Source organism: Rhincodon typus, chromosome 7 (assembly GCF_021869965.1).
Source record: "Rhincodon typus isolate 14 chromosome 7, sRhiTyp1.1, whole genome shotgun sequence".
NCBI classification, from domain to species: domain Eukaryota; kingdom Metazoa; phylum Chordata; class Chondrichthyes; order Orectolobiformes; family Rhincodontidae; genus Rhincodon; species Rhincodon typus.
In genome coordinates this window covers 5577636-5600706 of record NC_063338.1, presented here as the reverse complement: position 1 = coordinate 5600706, position 23071 = coordinate 5577636, and the positions used below count along the sequence as shown (strand labels likewise).

General features: G+C 43.3%; 1 protein-coding gene across 7 annotated transcripts in view; it reads left to right on the top strand.

Moving 5' to 3' along the window:
• The window catches only part of rbm44 (RNA binding motif protein 44), a 140660-nt gene that overhangs the window by 46662 nt on the left and 70927 nt on the right, over positions 1 to 23071 (top strand). For all 7 annotated transcript variants that reach the window (XM_048598581.1, XM_048598588.1, XM_048598583.1 and 4 more), the window contains 2 exons: positions 10266 to 10466; positions 22207 to 22387. In XM_048598581.1, coding sequence (XP_048454538.1) covers positions 10266 to 10466; positions 22207 to 22387 — 382 coding nt within the window. The remainder of the gene's footprint in view (positions 1 to 10265; positions 10467 to 22206; positions 22388 to 23071) is intronic.

Here is a 23071-nt window from a genome sequence, read left to right as displayed (position 1 = left end):
CACAAAGGGATTTGGGCGTCCTCATGCATGAATCACAAAATTACAAATTCTTTAGGGAATGTGGAACGTTTATGGAATGATGAGCTTCACTTCAAAGTGAACAGAGGTCTTGCTAAAACTAGACAAGGCACTAATCAGACTACACCTGGAGTACTGGGAATATTTTGGTCTCTTCACCTAAGGAAAGGCATACTCGCAGTCCGGAGAAGGTTCAGTAGGTTGTTCCCAGTAGGGAGGGTTTTCTTAAGAGATGAGTACTTTGGCCTTCGACAACTTGGAGTTTACAAGACTGCAGCAACCTTATTGAAATATAAAATACTTAGGGGGCTTCACAGAGTAAATGTTGAGAGGTTGTTTCTCTTGAATCTCGGGAGATTATTGGACTGAAAAGCAGAACCCCCAAGGAAGGGGTCATTCAGTTAAGACTGAGAAGAGAAATTTCTTCTCCCAGGGTGTAGTAAATGTGGAATTATTCACCGCTGAGAGCTATTGAAGCTGTGTCCTTTAGAACATTAAGGCTGCAATGGCAGATTTTTATTCAGCGAGGAACTCGAGGGTTCTGGAGTAAAGGCAGGGAAGTGGAGTTGAGGATTTTCTGATCAGCAATGACCTTACCTGCTACTCAGTGGGCCGAATGGCCTACTTCTGTTTCCACCCCCCCCATCCCCCATGTCTTATGGTCTTAGCCTCCATTGCTAACTAAGGAAGTCAAGATTGTGCGGGGGAGCCAAAAGCACACAACTGTGTGAAAAGTAGTGGCGGGCCTGAAGATTATACAAAATATTAACGGCAGAATTATGAAGATTAGTGGTGGAGAAATCAGAGTACTTGGATATCTTTGCACTGTGTTATTTCAAAGACTGGGAGAAAAGTGAGACTTCCAGAAGACTTGGCTCATAATATCAGTAAGGAAAACCATGTATGCATCTGCAAGGCTGCTATTGAGCAGACAATGTGCTTGTTGAGCGTTAGATTCAGATGTTTAAACTGCTCATGCAGAGCATTTCAGTATTTCCCACAAACTGTCCTGTGTCTTCGTGGCATGCTATGCCTTCCATAAATTTATTTCACGAGGCTGGAGGGATGGAAAAAGTCTTTGCAAAGGAAGTGGTGGAAGACTGAGATATTCCCTTAAATGAAAGCAGACGTGGTGCCGATTAGGTTGATGGGAGATTAGGGATTATAGGGTATTGGAGGTGGACAGGAAGAACTCGGGGCAGTGGTGAAATGAGGCAGACAAAACTTTGACAGCTTTGTAGCTTCCAGGCTGAGTGATCTAATTATACTTGAATTTTATGTAGTTTGAAAACATTGCTGTCTGGGAGGCCCACAATTTTCTATTTGGGATGGACATCATTGAGTTATTTCATTTACATTGGTTTTTACTCCCTTAAGGAAAGCATCTTGTTTTAGTTTAGTTCTGTTCACAGTGTGACCCCTTTCATGCATAAATCAGTTTGGAAGGGCTTAGCCTTTGTGCCTATTGCACACATCATACCAGCACAACACACCAGTCGGCCCTTGCTCTTGGGATCCTGGAAGGAATGATAGTTATGGGCCTTGGATCAGACATGTACATGCTACGTTGAAAGCCACATACTATCTTAGTGCAGCTTGGTTGCACTCTTATCACCTAAAGATCTTGGGGTTCAAGTCCAAAGCACCCTGAAAGTGGCCACGCAAGTAGATAGGTTTGTGAAGAAGGTGTATCGCATGCTTGCCTTTATTGGTCAGCGCATTGAGTTCAAGAGTCAGGATATCATTTTGCAGCTTTATAAGTCTTTCTTTGGTTAGGCCACACTTAGAGTACTGTGTTCAGTTCTGGTCGCCACGTTACAGAAAGGATGTGGAGGCTTTGGAGAAGTTGCAGAATAAGTTTACCAGAATACCAGATTAGAAGGTGTGAACTATAAGGAGAGGCTAGAAGAACTCTGGTTGATTTCTCTGGTGTGGCGGGGGCTGAGGGGAGACTTGATAAAAGTCTGTAAAATTTATGACATGCATAGATAAGGTTGATGGTCAGAATCTTTTTCCCAGAGTTGAAATGCCTAAAACTAGGGTGCAAGCATTTAAGGTGAGAGGGGGAAAGTTCAAAGGAGATGTGAGGGGCAAGTTTTTAACACAAAAGGGTGGGTGTGTGGAATGTGCTGCCACAGGTGGTGGTGGAGGCAGAAACAATAGGGTCATTTAAGAGACTCTTAGATAATCACAGGAGTATGCAGGAAATGGAGGGATATGGACCAAGGGCAGGCAGAAGGTATTAGTTTACTTTGGCATCATGTTTCGGCACAACATCATGTTCTAAGACTTGCTTTGATTGGGGCATTGTTCTTGCTGAGAACTTTGTAAGGTAGAAAGAGGAGCAAGAATAGGTTGATCAGACTATATAGCATGTTCTACCACTCTACTCTGATCTTCAATTTAATAACCTTGTTCCATACTTTCATTACAGTTCTTGACATCTTTCTCTAAGAAATCTCACTTTGCATCCCGTGAGCTTAATCGGTGACTATGCCTGCACTGTGGATCAGGAGACTGCCTGTCTCAACCTCTCTGATATCCATTATCTAACTATGAATCCTGGTTGTAGAGACCCCAGCAAGTGGAAGGATTCTTCCTGCCTCCAGCCTGCTGTACTGTGTCAGAGTTCTTTATCTAATAGAATCATGGAATGTTTATAGCAGAAAAGAGGTCACTTCGCCCCTGTGTCTGCATTAGCTGAAATGCAAGCCATGAAGCCTCATTACACTTATAGTCCCACAAAGTCTCTCCATCTGTTGCAGAAGAGTAAATATCATGGAATCGGAAGGAGGCCATTCAGCCCATCAAGTCTGCATTGCCCCTCCGAAGAGCATTCATCCAGACCCAGACCCAGACCCCCACCCTATCTCCGTAACTTTGCATCTACCATGGCTAACCACCTAACTGCCCATCCCTGGACACCACAGATAATTTATAGGCCCCCTCTGTTCATTCTCATCTCATCCGACAATCCCACTGTCCCTCTAATCAGTCTAGTGAACCTTAATTATAGTCCCTCTGTGGCAGACCTATCTATTCTTAGGTATTCAAACCATATGAGACCTGCACAATGCTGATGATGGGAGATAATGTGTAATAGATTAAGAAGGTAAGCTAAAAAGGCTGACAGCACTCAGAAGTTGCCAGTCCAAATGAGATGCATTATAGGTTGTTGAGAGACATAAGGGTGCAAATTGAGGCCATGTTGACAGATATTATCCAGGCACCTCTGCACACTAGCGTAATCCCGATGGACTGGAGGATTGGAAAAGTGAAGCCATTGTTTAAGAAAGAGGCAAAGGTCACTCGGGAAGCTACAGACCTGTAAGCTTGACATTTATTGTTGTAAAACTGGTGGAGGCAATAATACAAGATAAAATCAATGTACACTTAGAGAAAAAGAAGTTAATACTAGACAGTCAGCTTTGCCAAGGGCAGGTCATGTCTGACAAACTTAATTGAATTATTTGGCGAGGTGACATGGGCAGTTGATGTGGGTAGTGCTATGAATGTTGTATATTTGGACTTCCAAAAAGCATTTGATACAGTGCTACATGGCAGATTTGTTAGCAAATTGGAATTGTTTTGGATCGATGGGTTCTTGGTAGCATGGATTAGAAGTTGGCTAAAAGATGGGAAACAGAGGGAAGAAATAGATGAGCATTTCTCAGACTGGGGATGAGTTGAAAGTGATGTTCTCCAGGTATTATTGTTGGGACCCTCACTTTTTTTTCTGATTTATAAAAACAATTTAGAGAGATTTTGCCGTCAACACCTATCTAAATTTGCAGATGATATTGAGTTATGGAGCATAGTGAATTGTGAGGATAATGCTGAGTGACTTCAGAAGGACATTGGCAAGTTGGCCAAATAGGCAGACACCAGGCAGATGATTTCAATGCAGAAAAATGTGGAGTGATGCATTTTGGTAGAAGAAATATGGTGAGACAATACAGGCTCAATGGTACAACTTTAAGGGGATTACAGGATAAAGAGTTCAATGAAGATTTACTAGAATGATACCAGGATTGAGGGATTTCAGATATGAGGAATGACTGGGAAATGAGAAATTGGGTATATTCTCCTTGGAGCAGACAAGATTAAGAGATGACCTTCCTGAGATGTTCAAAATTACGAACAGTTTTGACAGGGGTAAAGAAGAATATTCTGTTTCCACTAGTTGGTATGTCAGTACCTAGGAGTCTCAATTTCAAGATTGTCAGCAAAGGAGCTAGGAGTGAGATGAGGATAAACTTCTTTACTCAGTTAAAAGGATTTGGAATGCACTGCCTGGGAGAGTGGTGGAGTTGAATTCTGTAAGAGGTTTCAAAAGAGAACTGGATATATATTTGAAAGTGATGGATTTTGAGAGCTATGGAGATAGGACTGGAGAATGGAACTGGCTGGGAATGAATGGAATGGCTTCTTTCAGTACTGTAAAATTATATAATTCAGGTTCTCTCAACGGAAGATGATCACTGTGTTGTATTCTGATAGCAGAAGATGCTCCAAACATTTTAATGCACTTAATCATGTCATCATCATGTAGCTTAATGAGACTACAGTAAACTTATAAGGTGAGAAAATGAACATGTATATAGTTTGGATTACTGTAATATATAGATACCTGTGCCACCCACGTGCTCTCAAAACCGCAAATAAAAGCAGATTCTGGAAATCTGAAAAAAACATAGGGAATGCTGAAGAAACTCAGCAAATCTGGCAGCATCTATAGGGAGTGAAGCTGAATTAACATTTCAAGTCTGGTATGACTTCTTCAGAATGGTCTTCAAGGGCATTTTGTAGGTGCAACCAAGCCCTTGGTTGACCCTCGCATGAGTCAATCAGACAGAACTTGGACATCCTCCTCCATCGTTGCCCTAAAATGTGCAAGGCTGCTGGCATATCTGCCTGATGTTCCCCTGTACATCTGTGTATCTCCAACTGGCCTGTTATGGAGGTGGCGTGGTGGCTCAGTGGTTAGCATTGCTGCCTTTCAGCACCAGGAACCTGGGTTTGATTCCACCCTTGGGTGACTGTCTGTGTGGAGTTTGCACATTCTGCCGTGTCTGCATGGGTTGCGTCTGGGTGCTCTGGATTCCTCCCACAGTCCAAAGATGTGAAGTTAGGTGGATTGGCTATGCTAAATTGCCCCATAGCGGCCAGTAATGTGTAGGTTAGATGTGTTAGCCATGGAAAATATTGGATGGGAAATGGGTCTGTGTGTGATGTCCTTCGGTGGGTTAGTGTGGACTTGTTGGGCTGAATGGCCTGCTTCCACATTGAAGGAATTCTATAATCTATTCTATGACAGAGTAAGGAAGACCATTATCAACATGGGGCTGAGCAGTGACCTGTCTGCAACAGCTCTTCGAGCATCAGATACATATTACTTCACTGGTTATGGATCCGTGTTAATGATATGTTCACCAGATTGTGTCCCTACTGTCAAAGGTGCACCCACTGAGGTGACTATGTTTATGTTGGCAAAGGCTGCAAAGGAATGCCATGTTGTTATGTCCTCTGAGGATTGGAAGCCATTCACCTCAGAGGTAGTGGCAGAGCTAGAGGTCGAGAAAGTGCTGGAGGCGGTGATGGGCAGGAAAGTGCTTCCTTTTATTCTGTTGAGCACTGGTACATGGGGTGATGAACAGAAAAAAAAATCAGCCAATGGTTATGTGCACCCCCTTGTCTAAACAACGTTTCAGTCTCTTGGCACATTTGATGACAGCAAAAGTCCTCATTAGCTTTTTGTGCAAACCAGTCTGTCCCTGTGCATAGACTTGATCACTGTCGTCCCCTCCAACCACCTACTCAGAAGGTGAAAGTTCAAATTCCATTGATCTGCAACTGCTCCCTTCCATAAAGAATGTTATTTTCTTGCAGAGACAAAAAGACTGACTGCTTCTGAGACAGATTGTCATTCTGAGTATACCAAGATTCTGCACCTAGGTACCTTTGTACTTAAGGTAGTGCTATAAGTAGTGACCTGTAAACTTTTCACTGCACTTATGTGAGTACATGTGACAATAACCCTAATTCAATTCCATTCTGTTCAGCCCAGTGGGTGGGCATGAGTATTCATACTAATGCCAGTTCCTGAGTCCCCTTTATTAAGTATTTAGAAATGGCAGTATTCTGTACCTTAAGGAACATTTGATAGCATGAAGTGGCTACCGCACATTCAGTGCTGTAGTCCACCTGACGCTGAGGCTTGCACACAATCCTTTAATGTGATATGTATCTGCTCTGGCACAGTGAGACTTTGTGATTTCCCCTTTGACAGTCATAGAGTCGTACAGCACAGAAACAACACTTCGGCCCACTCATCCACGCCAGCCAGGTTTCCAAAACTGAACTAGTCCCATTTGCCTGCCTTTGGACCATATCCCTCTAAAACTTTCCTACCCATGTATCTATCCTCTACCACTTCCTTTGGCAGCTTGTTCCATATATGCACCACCATCTGTGTGGAAAAAGTTCTCCCTCCGGTCCCTTTTAAATCTTTCCCTCTCACCTTAAACCCATGCCCTGTAGGTTTGAACTCCCCTACTCTGGGGAAAAGACTTTGGCTATTTACCTTCTCTATGTCCCTCATGATTTTATAAACCTCCATAATGTCACCCCCTGAAGCTCCCCTTGAGGGGAAAAAGTCCCAACCTGTCCAGCCTCTCCTTGTAACTCAAAACCTCCAATCTCTGTAACATTCTTGTAAATCTTTTTTGCACGCTTTCCACTTTAATAGCATCCTTCCTGTTGCAGGGTGAGCAGAACTGAAAGCAGTACTCCAAATATGGGCTTAACCAATGTCTTGTACAGCTGTAACATGACATCCCAATTCTTGCACTGAATGCTCTGACTGATGAAGGCAAGTTGCCAAACGACTTCTTCACCACGCTTGTCTACCTGCGATCCCACTTTCAAGGAACTATGTACCGGCACCCCCACATCTCTCTGTTCGACAACACCACCCAGGGCTGTACCTTTAGCTGTGTAAGTCCTCCTCTGATTTGTCTTAACGAAATGCAACATCTCACATTTATCTAAATTAAACTCCATCTGCCATCAGTTGGCCCACCGCTCAGTTGATCAAGATCCCATTGTACTCTTAGATAACCACCTTCACTGTCCACTATAACAGTAAATTTGGTGCCATCACTAACTTACTAACCATGACTCTCATATTCTTATCCAAATCATTGATATAAATGACGAAAGCAGTGGACCCAGCACTGATTCTTGTGACACGCCACTGGCCACAGGCCTCCAATCTGAATAATAACCATCTACCACTACCCTCTGACTCCTACTGTCAAGCCAATTTTGTATCCATTTGGCTAGCTCTCCCTAGATTGCATGTGATCTAACCTTACAAACCAGTCTACCATGTGGAACCTCATCAAAGACCTTGCTAAAGTCCATGTCGACAATGTCAACTGTTCTTTTTGCTCACTTCTTCAAAAAACACATCCAAGTTTGTGAGACATGATTTTCCACACACAAAGCCATGTTGACTGTCCCTATTCAGTCTTTGCCTTTCCAAGTGCATGTAGATCCAGCCTACCAGAATCCCTTCCAAAAACTTGATCACTGCTGACATCAGACTCACCGGTCTCTAGCTCCCCGGTGTTTCCTTGCAGCCTTTCTTAAATATGGCACCACATTAGCCAACCTCTAATCTTCTGGTACCTCACCCCTGGCTGTCGATGATACAAATGTCCTCTGATGCACCTGATTAGGTCCCAGGAATTTATCTACCTTTTATGCATTTTAAGACCTCCAGTATCTCTTCTTCTGTAATGTTGACTCTTTGTGATATCACTATTTGTTACCCCAAGTTCCCTAACTTCTATGTCTTTCTCCACAGTAAAAACTGAGGCAAAATTTTCATTTAGCATCTTACCTATCTCCTGTGGTTCCAGACACAGATGGCCTCCTTGATCTTTAAGGGTCCCTATTCTCTCTCTCGTTACCCTTTTGCCCTTAATATACTTGCAGAATCCTTAAGCTTATTTGCCAAAGTTATCTCTTGTCTCCTTTTTAGCCTCCTGATTTCCCTCTTGTATATATTCCTGCACCTCTTTACTTCCCAAGGGATTCACTTGATCCCTGTTGTCTACACCTTACATGTGCCTCCTTTTTCTTGGCCAGAGCCTCAGTATCTCTAGTTATCTATTGTTCCCTACTCCTGCCAGTCTTGCCATTAACACTAGCAGGAACGTGCCATCCCTGAACTCTTGTTATCTCACTTTTGAAAGCCTCCCACCTCCCAGACTTAATTTCACCTGCGAATAGCCTCCCCCAATCAACTTTTGAAAGTTCCTAATACCATCAAAATTGGCCTTGCCCCAATTTAGAACTTTAACTGTAAACCAGGCCTGTCCTTTACCATAACTATTTTAAAACTAAAAGAATAATGGTGACCGGTCCCAAAGTGTTCCCCAACTAACACTTCAGCCCCTTGCCCTGCCTTATTTCCCAAGAAGAGGTTGAGTTTTGCCCCTTCTCTCATAAGGCCACCTACATATTGATTGAGAGAGTTTTCTTGGACATCCTTAACAAATTTCTTCCCATCCAAGCCTTTAACACTGTGGCACCCTCAGTCTATGTTTGGAAAGTTAAAATCCCCTATTTCTACAACTGTATTATTCTTATAGCTATCTGCAATCTCCCTACATATTTGTTCCTCAATTTCCTGCTGTCCATTGAGGGGGCCTGTAGTACAATCCCATCAAAGTGATCACCCCCTTTCCAATTTCTCAGATTTGCTATGAAATCCTCCAGGAATATCCTGTCTAAGTACTGCCATGATGTTTTCACCGATCAAAAATTCCACATCCCCCTCCTCTCTTGTCTCCCTGCCATCCTTCCAATAGCATCTATACCCCAGAACATTGAGCTGCCAGTCCTGTCCCTCCCTCAGCAATGTTTCTGTAATTGCTATGATATCTCGGCCTCATGTTCCCTTCCATGTCCTGAGTTCATCTGCCTTACCTTTAAGACACCTTGCATTGAAATAAATGCTGTTTAATTCATCAGTTTTCCCTTGTTCTCTGCCATGCTCATGCCTGCATTGTCTATTTAACTTGCTGTCTTTAACTTCTGTACCAGCCTCAACCTTCTCTCTTCCCTCACTGCTGCTTAGGGTCCCTTTTGAGTGAGTATATGCTGTCGCCTACCCTTCTGGAGCTCAGCAGATCATTCATCCTCTTTCTGCATTGCAGCCAGGTTTGCCTAAGGGTCCCATAGTTGTTAACTTCAGGTACATGGATCTGATATTCAAGATGGTTCTAACGCAGATTCAGGGAGGCGGCAGCAGAGGCGAATTTGGACCCAAGACCCAGCAGCATCACCAGCGAGATGGGCCTGAAGCGGACATGTGGCAGCAGCAGAGTTGAGTTTGGGAATGGTGCGGTACCCAGAAGTATCAGTAGTGTCTGCATTGGCAAAGTTCATCAAGGACGCGTAGTGACGAGGGTGTCGGTGGAGGTGAGATGGCGCCAAAGAGTGGCGACTTTTGTTCAGCGGCACGGCAAAGGATAGAGCACTTAATAGGAAGGACTAAGGTTGAACAATTTCTTTATTTCTTCATTTTTCTGCCTTTATATTCTATGTTTTGATTTATTTTTCTGTTCTTTAAGATGGGACTGGAGAGTGGCGACGATTCAACAATCTTCACTGTAGTTTGTTTAAAAAAAAATACATGGGCAATAAATAAATCAAATCAAATGAGAGAGCCTAGTTTTGCCATTCTTGGAGCTCAAAGCCTAAGACTTTTCCTGGCCGACCTCTAGGAAAACGTGCAGCAAGGCATCACTAAACCATGGAACCTCTTGCTAGTTTGACTGTGACATCTCTGGGTGGGGGTAGTGGCACAACCAGCATGGGCTGACTGAGCCTCCTGGTGTGCAATAAGTGAATGCTTGTCCCAGCTACCCTATTAAATATGGTGGCCAGACCAGTGAGCCTGGAAAGTAGCAGTAGCTGAATTGAGAACTTGCATTTTACCTGCTACACAAGCATTTTTTGTTCTCCTTGCACATGCATATATAGTAAACTCAGAATTTCAAGATTACATTTACAGGTCCGCAGTAGACTTAAACTGCATAAGGAAAATTCTGCCCTCTAGGTTTGTGCAATGGCAGTAAATACGCATGAAAAGTATATCAATTGACTGTAAAGCCATTGGTCGTGTCCTGCAAATATGAAATGTGCTTCTAAATGTTTTCTTTTACAATTTAAAGTACAGAACTGCAGCAGCAGTGTTCTCTTTACCTGTCTGTCACTGAAGATGGAAACCATTCATCAGACTGCTGCAGCAGTATGAAGCAGAGAGCTATAAAGGCAGAGTTACAGCTTTTGAAAATGCAGTATTGGATGTGTCAACAACATTGTTGGAGAGCTTACAACATGGCTGTTGAGGAGAGAGGCTTTAGAGACCTGGGGTAAGTGAATTATGCTGACAATGTAAAATTGTCTGTGTTTCATTTTAAGTATGTATTGCATTGGTGGAGTCTTACAGTTTGGTTGAAAAGTGCTATCTAATGATTTCCAAAGTAAATGATGTGCCTTAGATTTGCAGCTTTTTGATCATCAATCTCGCTCCTAATATTTATTTGATCTTGACAAGTCTGAATCCATCTTCTAGATTTGTAGCATGGGAAATGGATAGAAGGGCAGTAATTTAGTTTGAATTATTGCTTCAGTGCCTCCACGAAAGAAAACTAAAAATTCTAAACTGTTCCATGTGCAGCGTATAATCAGTTCTGCATAAAGTCAGAAATCTACAGCACAGAAAAGGGCCCTGTAGCCTATCATGTCCATGCTGGTTTAAGAGAAACCTAACTATTCATGTAGGTTCACAGGACTGAACATTGAGCTCTTGAAATAACATTATCTATTCCGTTAAAGAATTTATCTCTGACTACATCCCATGTTACTTCACTTTTTTGTTTAACTATTACAAATTTCCATTTCTGTATTTATACTGGAAACTATTTGCATCAACATTCAGGGTGTTCCAATGGTGCCAAGGGAACTTTAGGTAAAAGATTAAAATTATGAGATACTCAGAATTATTCAATTTGAGATAACAATCAAAAGAACCTTTTACCTCCTAAGACCATCATCTTGTGTTGGGGCTTACTTGCCCCAATACAAGCAGCTCTTGACTATTCCACCTCATGACCCATTTGTTTTTGAGTATGATCATCTCTTCATGTGTGGTAAAAAAATTCTCTTAGGAAGAGCTTGAACTCTGTTATTGAACTGGGATCTGACAGGCAAAAATTGCAGGACATCAGGGAGGAAGGAGTTACCTGGAGATTTGATTTCGGATGGGTATTCTCCCTTAGGCTAGATTGTGATATAGATCTAGTTAATTCTCAGGATCTGGAGCATGTGACTATGACTTAGACAAGTAACTAGATCCCAAGTGCAATGCTGGAGGGAGCTTCTGATTTTGCTACCTGAGTAGATGAGGAATAGTCTGCAAGTTAGATGAGTAAACTCTCTGTGGTACCATAGTATGAAACAGTCTAGTCAGGAACATAGATACTGTTCTCTACAGCCGTGACCAGAAATTTCAAAGGCTTTGTTGCCTGGTACATGGCATTGAGGGTTTTTCTTTTCTCTTCGGAGTTGGTGGGGGAGGTGGTGGATAGTGAAGAGACAAGTTGTCATGGTCCACGTTGGTGCTGACAACATAAGGACTAAGAAAGATATTCTTCTATGGGAATATGAGCTGGTAGTGAAAACTTGCTTTAAAAAGCAGAACCATAAAAGGTAATAATTTCTGTATGAATACCTAAATAATGAGAGAGCATTTGCATTGGTTGCCTGAGAACAGAGAGCTGAATATGTGGCTCAAAGATCGGTGTAGGTGAAATGACTTTTAATTTGAGAACTACAGGCACCTGTATTGGGAGGTCTGTTGTTGTGAACGTTTCATTGGGGATAGCAGTAGCATAGTGTAATGTCACTGGACCAGTAATCCGGAGTCCCAAGCTAATATTCTGAAGACATGTTCAAATTCCATCATCGTGATGGTGAAACCAGAACTCAATAGAAGTCTGGAATAATTAGCTAATCTAATGGCGACCATGTAACCGCTGTTTATTGTAAAAATCTAGTGGTTTGCTAAGAGTCATTAAAGTCATTCAGCACACAAACAGACTCTTTGGTCCAATTCATACATTCCAACCAGATATCCTAAACTGAACTGGTCTCTTTTTTGCCTGTATTTGGCCCCTGTACCTCTAAACCTTTAATGTTGTAATTGTACCTGCCTCTACTACTTTGCAGCTCATTCCATAGATGCACTACCCGCTGTGTGAAAAAGTTGCCCCTCAGGTCCCTTTTAAATCTTTCCCCTCTCACCTTAAACCCACGCCCTTCAGTTTTGGATACCCCTCCCATTGGAAAAAGATCTCAGCTATTCGCCCTATCTATGCCCTTCATGATTTTAGAATCGGAATTAGGTTTATTGTCACGAGTACTCAATTACGGAGTGCAATGAAAAGTTTACAATGTCGGTCCACACGGTGCCACCTTAGGTACAAAGTACCTGGGTTCAAATCTTAGATAGAAAATGGAGTGATGAAAAAAGTTACATTATTTTACAGTTATTCATAGTATAAGTTAGAAAAATAAGAAAAAAAAATAAACATTACAGCCTTTGTGTAAAGAGCCCAGATCAATACAGGGGGCTTCCATGTGTTGGCTGACCAGGCTCGGAAGCCGCTGACCAATTCCACTGGTCCCCAGTCCAACAACCATGCCTGCTCCACTCCGGGCCTGCTGGCTGTCCCCACTCTGCTTGGGCCTCCACCAGGCTGGCTGTCCCTGCTCCACTCGGGCCTCCGATGTTACCACTGCTCCAAGGAAAGTTTTTAAAAAACACTTGAAAGAAAGCTTGGAGAGAAGAATGACGAGAAAAGAAATTTGTTTAAAGACAGTTCCCTACCCCACTTCTTACGGCATCAATAAACAAAGATCTTACAAGATTGAACTGTTCAGTATAAACCTCTATGAAGTCATCCCTTAGCCTCTAATATTCTGGGGATGAAAAGATGTCAGCCTGTCCAACCTCTCCTTTATAACACAAACCCTCCAGTCCCAGCAACATCCTTGTAATTTTTTTTCTAGTTGAACAACATCCTTATAGCTGTATTCCAGAAGTGGCCTCACCAATGTCTTGTAAAGGCTGCAAAATGATGTCCTAACTCCTATACTCAGTGCTCTGACCAATGAAGACAAGTGTGCTTAATGCCTTCACCACCACCCTGTCTACCTGCAGTGCCACTTTTTCGAGGAACTATGAACCTGCACCCATAGCTCCTTCTCTTCAACAACACTCCCTGGGGCCCTACCATTAGCTGTGTAAGTCCTGCTGTGGTTTGCCTTACCAAAATGCAACACTTCACACTTCTCTAAATTACACACCATCTGCCACTTCTTGGCCCATTGGCTGATCTAATCAAAGTCTTGTTATGCTCTTGGATAACCTTATTCACAGTCCACTATACAACCAATTTCGGTGTCATCCGCAAACTTAGTATCAAAACCCCTATATTCTCAACCAAATTGTTGTTCGTCATTTATATCAACAATGGACCCAGCACTGATCTTTGCAGCACACTGCTGGTCACAGGCCTCTAGTCTGAATAACAGCCCACTACCACCACCTTACCTCTTATCATCAAGCCAATTTTGTATTCAATTGAATAGTTCTTCCTGGATCCAATGTGATCTAATCTTACTAACCAGTTTACCATGCGGAACCTTGGTGAAGGCTTTGCTAAAATCCATGTAGATAACATCATCTACTGCTCTGCCTTCATCTGTCTTCGTGGTAATCTCTTCAAAAAACTCAATCAAGTTCATCAGACATGATTTCTCACTTTCGAAGTTATGCTGACTATCCTTAATCTGTCCTTGTCTTTCCAAATGTATGCAAATCCTATCTTTCTCAATTCCGTACAACAGCTTAGCCACTACTGATGTCAAATTCACCATTCTATAGTTCCCTGGCTTTTCATTGCAGCCTTTCTGAAACAATGGCACAACATTAGCCATACTCTAATCTTCTGTCACCTCAAACGTGGCTGTCAATGATACAATAATCTCTGAAAGAGGCCCTAGCTTCCCACAATGTTCTGGGATACACTTGATCGGGTCCTGGGGATTTATCCACCTCTGTGTTGTTTGACCTCCGGCATCTGCTCTTCTGTAATGTTCAGAGATAGCAAGAACTGCTGATGCTGGAGTCAGAGACAATACAGCGTGGAGCTGGAGAAACACAGCAGGCCAGGCAGCACCAGAGGAGCAGGAAACCAGAAAAGTCAACTTTCCTGCTCCGCTGATGCTGCCTGGCCTGCTGTGTTCCTCCAGCTCCACACTGTATTGTCTTTTGTAATGTTAACTCTTTCCAAAACATCACTATTTTCTCAGTTTGCCAAGCTTCTGTATCTTTCACAGTAAATACTGAGGCAAAATATCGTTTAATATCTCACCCATCTGTTGAGGTTCCACACACAAATGGCCTCGTTGATCTTTAGTGTCAATACAGTGTGGAGCTGGAAGAACACAGCAGGTCAGGCAGCATCAGGGGAACAGGAACGTCGATGTTTCAGGTCAGGATTGAGGAGGGGGGAGTTCAGAAATAAATAAGAAGGAAAGGGTGATGGGGCTGGGTAAAGGCAGGTCAGGTGGTGATGGATGGATAGAGGTAAGAGAGATGGAGATTTGTCAATTGAAAGGGCAGGGTGGATAGGTGAGAAGGAAGGTAGGCAGGTTGTGTCAGGGCAAGGAAGCAGGGATGAGAAAGAGGGCTTGACATGGATGAGGCTGGAGTGGGGGGATTTTGAAGCTAGTGAATTCTAAGTTGAGACCATTGGGCTGTAAGTTGTTCCTCCAATTTTCGTGTGGCCTCATTGTGACATCGGATAAACGCCCAGGATGGACATGTTGCCAAGGGAGTAGGAAGGGGAGTTGAAATGGCTGGCAACCGGAAGGTGGTTTTGATTGGAGCATACAGAGCGCAGATGTTCCGCAAAGCTGTCACCAAATCTGCGCTTGGTCTCTCCGATGTAGAGGAGACCACGTTGGGAGCAACGGATGCAGTAGACTAGGCTGGAAGACTTGCAGTTGAGTCGCTGATGGATATGGAATGATTGTTCGGGGCTTGGGCGGAGATGAGAGGGTAGGTGTAAGGGCAGGTGTAACACTTTCTGTGGTTGCAGGGAAAGGTGCCAGGTGTTGGTGGGGAATGTGGAGTGGACGAGGGAGTCGCAGAGAAAGCGGTCCCTACAGAAAGTAGGTAAGGGTGGGGAGGGGAATATCTCTTTGGGGTTTCTGATTGCAGGTGGCAAAAGTGGCGCAGGATGATGTGTCGAATTCGGAGGTGAGAGGGGTGGTATGTGAGGACCAGGGAGACTCTAACCTTGTTGAGGGGATAGGGTTTGAGGACAGAAGTGTGGGAAATGCAGGAGATATGTTTGAAGGCATTATGAATCTCTGGAGAGGGGAAGTTATGGTCCTTGAAGTAGGAGGACATCTAGAATGTCCCGGAGTGGAACACTTCATCCCGGGAGCAGATGTATCGGAGGCAGAGGAATTGGGAGTATGGGATCACATTTTTGCAAGAGGGTGGGTAAGAGGAGGTGACAGTGTGGAGCTGGAGGAACACAGCAGGCCAGGCAGCATCAGAGAAACAGGAAAGTTGGCATTTTGAGTCGGGACCCTTCAGAAAACAAATGACTTTCTCTGAAGAAGAGTCCCGACTTGAAATGCCAACTTTCCTGTTTCTCTGATGCTGTCTAGCATGCTGTGTTCCTCCAGCTCCACACTGCTGAATCTGACTCCGGTATCTGCAGTTCTTATCTCCAGGTGAGAGGGGGTGTAGTCAAGCTACCTGTGGGAGTCAGTTATTAAGAAATAGATGTTGCTGCTGAGTTGGCTGCCAGAGATGGAGACAGAGAGGTCCAGGTGAATTTGAGGTCCAGGTGAAATGTGTTGGTGATGTGGATGAACTGTTCGAGCTCCTCATGTGAGCATGAGACAGCACCAATATAGTCATCGATGCAGCAAAGGAAGAGATAAGGGATGATGCCAGTGTAACTGCAGAAGAGGGACTTCCCACATATCCTACGAAGACATAGCTCGGACCCATGCGGGTGCCCCTCGCCACCCCTTATGGTTTGTAGGAAGTGGGAGGAGTTGAAGGAAAATTGTTGAGGGTGAGGACAAGTTCCATCAAGCGGATGAATGTGTCGGTGTCCGAGCTACGTTTGCCTCTTCATACGATATGCGGAACAGTCCCTCTTCCACACTTACATTGGCACCATCCCTCACGCCTTTCTCCGCTATATTGATAACTGTATTGATGCTGCCTCATGCTCCCATGAGGAGCTCAAACAGTTCACCCCAACCTCAAATTCACCTGGACCATCTCTGATATTTCCCTCCCCTTCCTGGACCTCTCTGTTTCCGTCTCTGGCAACTGACTCAGCACTGACATGTATTCAAACCCACCGACTACCATAGCTACCTTGACTACACCTCTCACCGACCCTGTTGCAAAAATGCGGTCCCATACTCCCAATTCCTCTGCCTCCGACGCATCTGTTCCCGGGATGAAGTGTTCCACTCCCGGACATCCCAGATGTCATCCTACTTCAAGGACTATAACTTCCCCTCTCCCGAGATTCGTAATGCCCTCAACTGCATCTCCTGCATTTCCTGCAATTCTGTCCTCAAACTCCCTCCCCATAACAACAAGGATAGAGTTCTTCTGGTGCTCACATACCACCCCCTCACCATTCAGTCTAACACATTATCCTCTGCAACTTCTCCCACCTGCAATCAGACCCCACCACCAAAGACATTCTCCCCTCCCCACTCCTACCTACTTTCCGTAGGGACCGCTGTCTCTGTGACTCCCTCGTGCACTCCACGTTCCCCACCAACCCCACTGCACCAAGCACCTTTCCCTGCAACTGCAGAAAGTGCTACACCTGCCCCTACACCTACCCTCTCGCCTCCGCCCAAGGCCCCGAACAATCATTCCACATCCAACAGGGATTCATCTGTAAGTCTTCCAACCTGGGCTACTGCATCTGTTGCTCCCGACGTGGTCTCCTCTACATCAGAGACACCAAGCGCAGACTTAGTGACAGCTTCACGGAACAACTGCTCTCTGTACGCTCCAATCAACACCACCTTCTGGTTGCCAGCCATTTCAACTCCCCTTCCTACTCACTTAGCAATGTATCTATCCTGGGCGTTCCTCCAATGTCACAATGAGGCCATACAAAAATTGGAGGGACAACACCTTATATTCTGCCTTGGGAGCTTACTGCCCAACGACTTCAATGTAGAATTCACTAGCTTCAAAATCTCTCCAGCCCTGGCCACATCCCCTGTCAAGCTCTCCCTCTTATCCCAGCTTCCTTGACCTGACACAACCTGTCCATCTTCCTTCTCACCTATCCACCCCACCCTTCCCGTTGACCAATCTCCACAAACCCCTACCACATCTACATATCACTGCCTCACCTCCTTACCTCTATTTATTTCTGAGGCCCCTTCCCCCTCCCCAGTCGGATGAAGGGTCCCAACCTGAAATGCAACTTTCCTGTTCTTCTGATGCTGCCTGACTACTGTGTTCCTCCAGCTCCACACTGTATTGACTCTGACTTCCAGCATCTGCAGTTCCTGCTATCTCCTAGTTGTTTTTAAGGGGCCCTATTCTCTCCCTAGTTGCTGTTTTGCCCCTAATGTACTTGTATAATCACTATGGATTCTCCTTAACCTTATTTGCCAAAGCTGTCTCGTGTCCCCTTATTTTGCCCTCCTGATTTTTCCTTTAAGGAAGATAGTCTGCTATACTTGCCTGGCCTGTTTGTGACTCCAAAGTCTCCATAATATGGTTGACTCTTAACTGCTCTCTGGGAAATCAAGAATGGGTAATGAAACACTGGTCTAGCTAATGAACACACCATGAACAATGATATTTAAAAAATGAATTTTCCTGATATCAATGTCCTGCTGAATCATGCAACAAAGACTATACAAGCAGAAGTTCCTTTGGGCAAGAGTGATCCTGACATCACATTCAGTTTTAGGGTGAAGAACCTTAGTTTTAAATTGTCTTCGAATAAAGGAAATTAGAAAGCTGTGAAGACAGTTGGTTGCAGTATTTTGGGGAAAAAAATCTTAGAAGGTAAGATGCATTTAATGAGATATTTGGTATAATGAAGTGGAAGCACTATCTGTGGTTAACTAGCAAAGTTAAGAATGCTACTAAATTGAAAGAAAATGTATTCAATGCTGCAAAGATTAGTGGTAGGCTTGACATTCAGTAGAAATGTATGTTGAGAAGCGGACATAAATCTGCAAAGGGATAATGATAGGTTACGTGAGTGGACAAACATGTCAGTTTGAATATAGTATAAAGTATGAATTTATCCACTTTCGCAGAAAGAATAAAAAGCAGTATATTATTTAAACAGAAAGAGATTGTAGACTTTTGAAGTGCAGAAGTTTCTGGGTGTCCTTGGATGTGAATCAAAGTTAATAAGCAGGTGCAGCAAGTGATTAGGTAGACAAATGAAGTGATGTTTGTTGCAAGGGGAGTGGAGTATAGAAGTGGGAATGTTTTGCTATAGTTTTATAGAGCATTGCTGATGCGATACCTGGAATACTGTGCATTTGCTTTTTCCTCCTTATTGAAGAGGATATAAATGCATGAGAAGGGAATATACCAGCTTGCTAATGATGCAAAGCTAAGTGGAGAAGTGAGCTTAGAGGAAAATGGAGAGAAAATGCAAAGGGATTTATGCAGGCTAAATAAGTGGACATGAATGTTGTAAATAGAATGCTACATAGGAAGATTTGAAACAACCTATTTGGCTAGGAAAAATAGAGAATGGGAAAATGTTTTAAATAATGAGACTGAGAAATTGTGGTATTTGGGGTATCCTTGCACCACAAAATTATCATGAAGATACAATTTAGGAACCAATTAGCAAAGCAAATTGCAGGTTAACCACATTTAATACAAAGCAATTGGCATATAATTGTGAAGACATTCTATCACCATTGTATAAAACATTTTAATGAAAAGACACTTAAAGTATTGCATACAGTTTTGATCTCCTTCCTAGAGCAAGGATACTCTTGGAAAGATTGTACCTCAGATTCACCTGATGCATTTCTGAGATGAAGGGAGCATCCTTTTGAGGAGAGATTTAGTAGATTCAGCCTAATTGCCTTAAGGTTTAGAAGAATGAACGGTAATCTATTTGAAACATGTAAGGGGTTGGATTTTCAGATGTAAAAATTTTCTGAAGCTTTGTCGCTTACAGAGGAGCGCGTAAAAGGACTGATTCAAAAATCGCTGACTGAGAAATTAATGTTACATTTCTAGAAGCACGTTACTGAAACTTGTATGTGGTGTTTAGCCTTCTGCTTTGTTCGGGCATTGGGAGAAGCTGTTTCTTAATTGTACAGTACTGGTAGACATGTACAGAGATTTTGCTGGCAATAAGTAGCTGATTGGTTTGTATAATTGTGACTATTTGTGGATGTTTGACGACAGCTCTTTTGGTTCGTAGGCAGCTGAACAGCTTGCGTGTCAGATAGCGTTCTTTCTTGCTTTCTTTCCTCTTTCTTGCTTTCTTTCTTCCTCTTTCTCTCTTTTTCTCTCTCTCTCTTTCTCTCTGTCTCTCTTTCTGTCTCTGTCTCTCTCTCTCTCACTGGTGTGCGCTCTCGCTCGCTCGCGCTCTCTGTCTTGTATGCGTACTCTCTCTTTCTTTCTCTCTCTCTCTCTCTCTACGTGCGCTTGCTCGCTCTCTGGTGCGGCGCTTTCTCTCTCTGTCTCTTTTGCTTGCTGTCTCTGGTGTGCGCGCGCTCTCTTGCTCGCACTGTCTGCCGTGTGCGTGCGCTCTGGCTTGCGCGCACAATCTCTCTGGTGCGCGCACTCTCTTCGCGCTCGCTCTTGCTCTCTCTGGTGTGTGCATGCTCTCTCGCGGTCTGTCTGTGGTGCGCGCACTCTCGTGCTCTCTCTGTGGTGCTCGCGCTCTCTGTGGTGCGCGCGCTCTCGCGCTGTCTCTGTGGTGCGCGCGCGCTCTTTTCCTGTCTTTCTGTCTCACTTGCTCCAGTTAAACACACTGAAGGAAGTCCGTCTTTTCTCTTACCAGGTGCTCTGGACTGGGCCTTTACGAAGTAACTAAAAGAATTTGTACTTAGTATACCATATGCCATGTGTTTTCTGCAGAATAGTGGAAAGAACCTGAAGAAGGAAGATTGAAGAACAAAGTCCTGGCAAGCAATAGGGTCAACTCTGTGAACCCAGGGAACTGATTCTGTTTAACTGTAGTTGCAGTTTTATTTTGCCTCCATCCCTAAAACTTTATTTGTCTGTCTGTATATATGCATGTAGGGGTTTTAAAATGGGGTTGTAGAGATGTGTGTTAGTAATCCATAGCTACTTGTGATGGAATTTTTGGTTAAGTGCATGAACCTAGTCAGTGTTTTCTGTTAACTTGATTCCAACAGGCATAAATCTTTGCAGGCTTTGATTAGCTCATTAACATTTGTAGTGACTGTGGGTGTACTGAGAGTTGAAAAGCAGTGCACCTTCCCAAGTGGATCATAACACTAATATTAGGGTTTCCTGCCATGCCCGTGCCAGTTGCAATAGTCCCTCGGCTGATTAAAGCTCACCTACACTGAGGAGTGCCAATTGGCCAAAGACTGGATTTTTGCCCCTCATAATCTGATGGCTGGGAGCTGTGCAGTCCTATCAGTATCAGTGGCAGCAATGAACAGGACTGGGACCCCTGCCATCCCCAGAGTGAAGGAAGAGGTGCATGCAGAGGATCTTACATCAGAAGACAAGGCTGATCATGATTGTCTTGCTGGAGTGACTGGGGTAAGGAAGCGTTCATGGGTCTGATCTTTGTGTTGGCCTTAAAGGAAGCTGTCTCACCTCCCTCTTATAGCCCTTCCTGTCCAAGACCTGCGCAGGGTCGATTCTGGTCTTGCCCCATCATTCAACTCCTCTCACCAGCCTCAGTGGTGCTGGGCGGGAAGTGGTCCTTGAATGGACCAATGATTGTCCCAACAGGACAAAGATGGGCAGATCATCCTAGGCCTCACCTGTCCCATGTAAAATTACAGGCAGGTGTATAAAACTGTCTGAGAAGTAAAAATACAGTTTTTGTTGAGCGTCTGGTCTTGTGGAACTCTTTTCCTACAAATTGAAAATACAGATTTTGCACCAGATTGCTTCAATATTATTTGAGAAATAAACGCACTATTTCCTCAAAATCTGGCTGTTATAATTTCAGCGCCTATTATAACTTTAGCACCTGTTATTGAAATAAAACAGCTTCCTAACTGCCAATTTCCTGGGCAGAGTCCGAGCTTGGGATTCACTGTTGTAGCAACATTATAGCTTCTACAATCTTCACTGCCCAGAAAGTAACCTAACAGAACTATTCAGAGCATTCTAAGCAGGCATGCTATAACAATTATAGATTATGGCAAGATGTAATTTTGTTGAATAGCAAGTGCAAGGGTCTAAATGTCTTACTTCCATTTCTCCTGTTCTTTTATGCATGCAGCAGAAACTCCCCTTCAATATTGTAAAGCTACCGTTCAGACTCCACATTTTTCAACATGTTCACCTAGTATCACATTATATTATTTCCTTGAGTATTTAATCAGCAATTCACCATTCATATGATAATCAAGAATTTTCTGAATAGAAGTTAAAATAATGTTGGCATTATTATAATTGTATGGATTTTTAAATTTTTTTGATATATTGTTTCTTAATTGCCTTAGAAGGAATAGAAATTGACCCTATGTTTTAGACCTAATAGTTCAACGCAGGTTGTTCTGGCTGTGAGATTAACCCAACAGATAGTGTCAGTTTTTCATTTGAAGATGTTGGTCTTCAACAGGATGTACCATTAATTGCTCAGATGCTGTCTGACTTAACCTATCGATGAGATCCTTCATCACAGAGAATTTGGTGAATGGTCTTGTCCAAAATGATCTTTCTCCTCATTCAAACACTGACACTGTTATATTTCAGGTACCTGGCGTTCACTTTTTTTTTATCCATTTGTGTCTAGCTGTCCTGTTTGAGATTTAATATTTCTTTCTCTTAAATAGGTTGTCATTTTTGGAAGTTGGCACTGAGTATGGCACAACTATATCATCTGCTTTACAGGAGCTTAAAACTAACTATCAGAGTACAATGCAGAAAGTGCTGGAAGGAATGACGTTGGACAATCTTCCTTTGTTGTCTGTTGAGTTGGAAGGACTGTCAAATTCTCCATTTGTTCCTGCTATGGTATGCTTGAGTTATTATTTTTACATTTGATACTAGCCAGGATGATGTCCATATTGTCTACATAATTCTCCTCCTTTTAGATTAGCCTGATCTCTATCATGAATGAAAATTATAACCATCTTTAAAAGTCTTCAGATCAATGTATATACATAGAAATTCTCTTTGCTTGATATACACATTCCTTTAGAAGTGTATTCCATTTTTCTGTAGAGCTGGAGTTCATACTGGAAGGCCTAGACTTCTTGATCACCAAACATGTGCTCAGTTTTTATTAGAATTTCATCAATTTAAAACTATGCTGCTTGCTGGCTTAAAGCAATTGTATTATTTGTGTGATGTGGGTATTACTGACAAGATTAATACTTATTTCCCGATCTTAATTGCCCTTGAGAATTCATAGTGAGCTGTCTTGCTGAACTTCTGCAGTCCATGATGTTTTGGTGCAACCATAGACCTCTTTTAATGCAAGATGCCATGTGACTTGCACGTGAATTTCCAGTTGGTGTGTCCCTTTGTCTGCTACCCTCATTCTACTTGGTGGTGCAGTTGCGGATTTGAGAAATAAAGCAGAGTTGAAGTAGCCAAGGCAGGTTGCTGCAGTGCTGCTGGTGCACAGTGCAAACACAGCTTCAATGGTAATCCGAGACAACAAGGTGCAGGGCTGGATGAACACAGCAGGCCAAG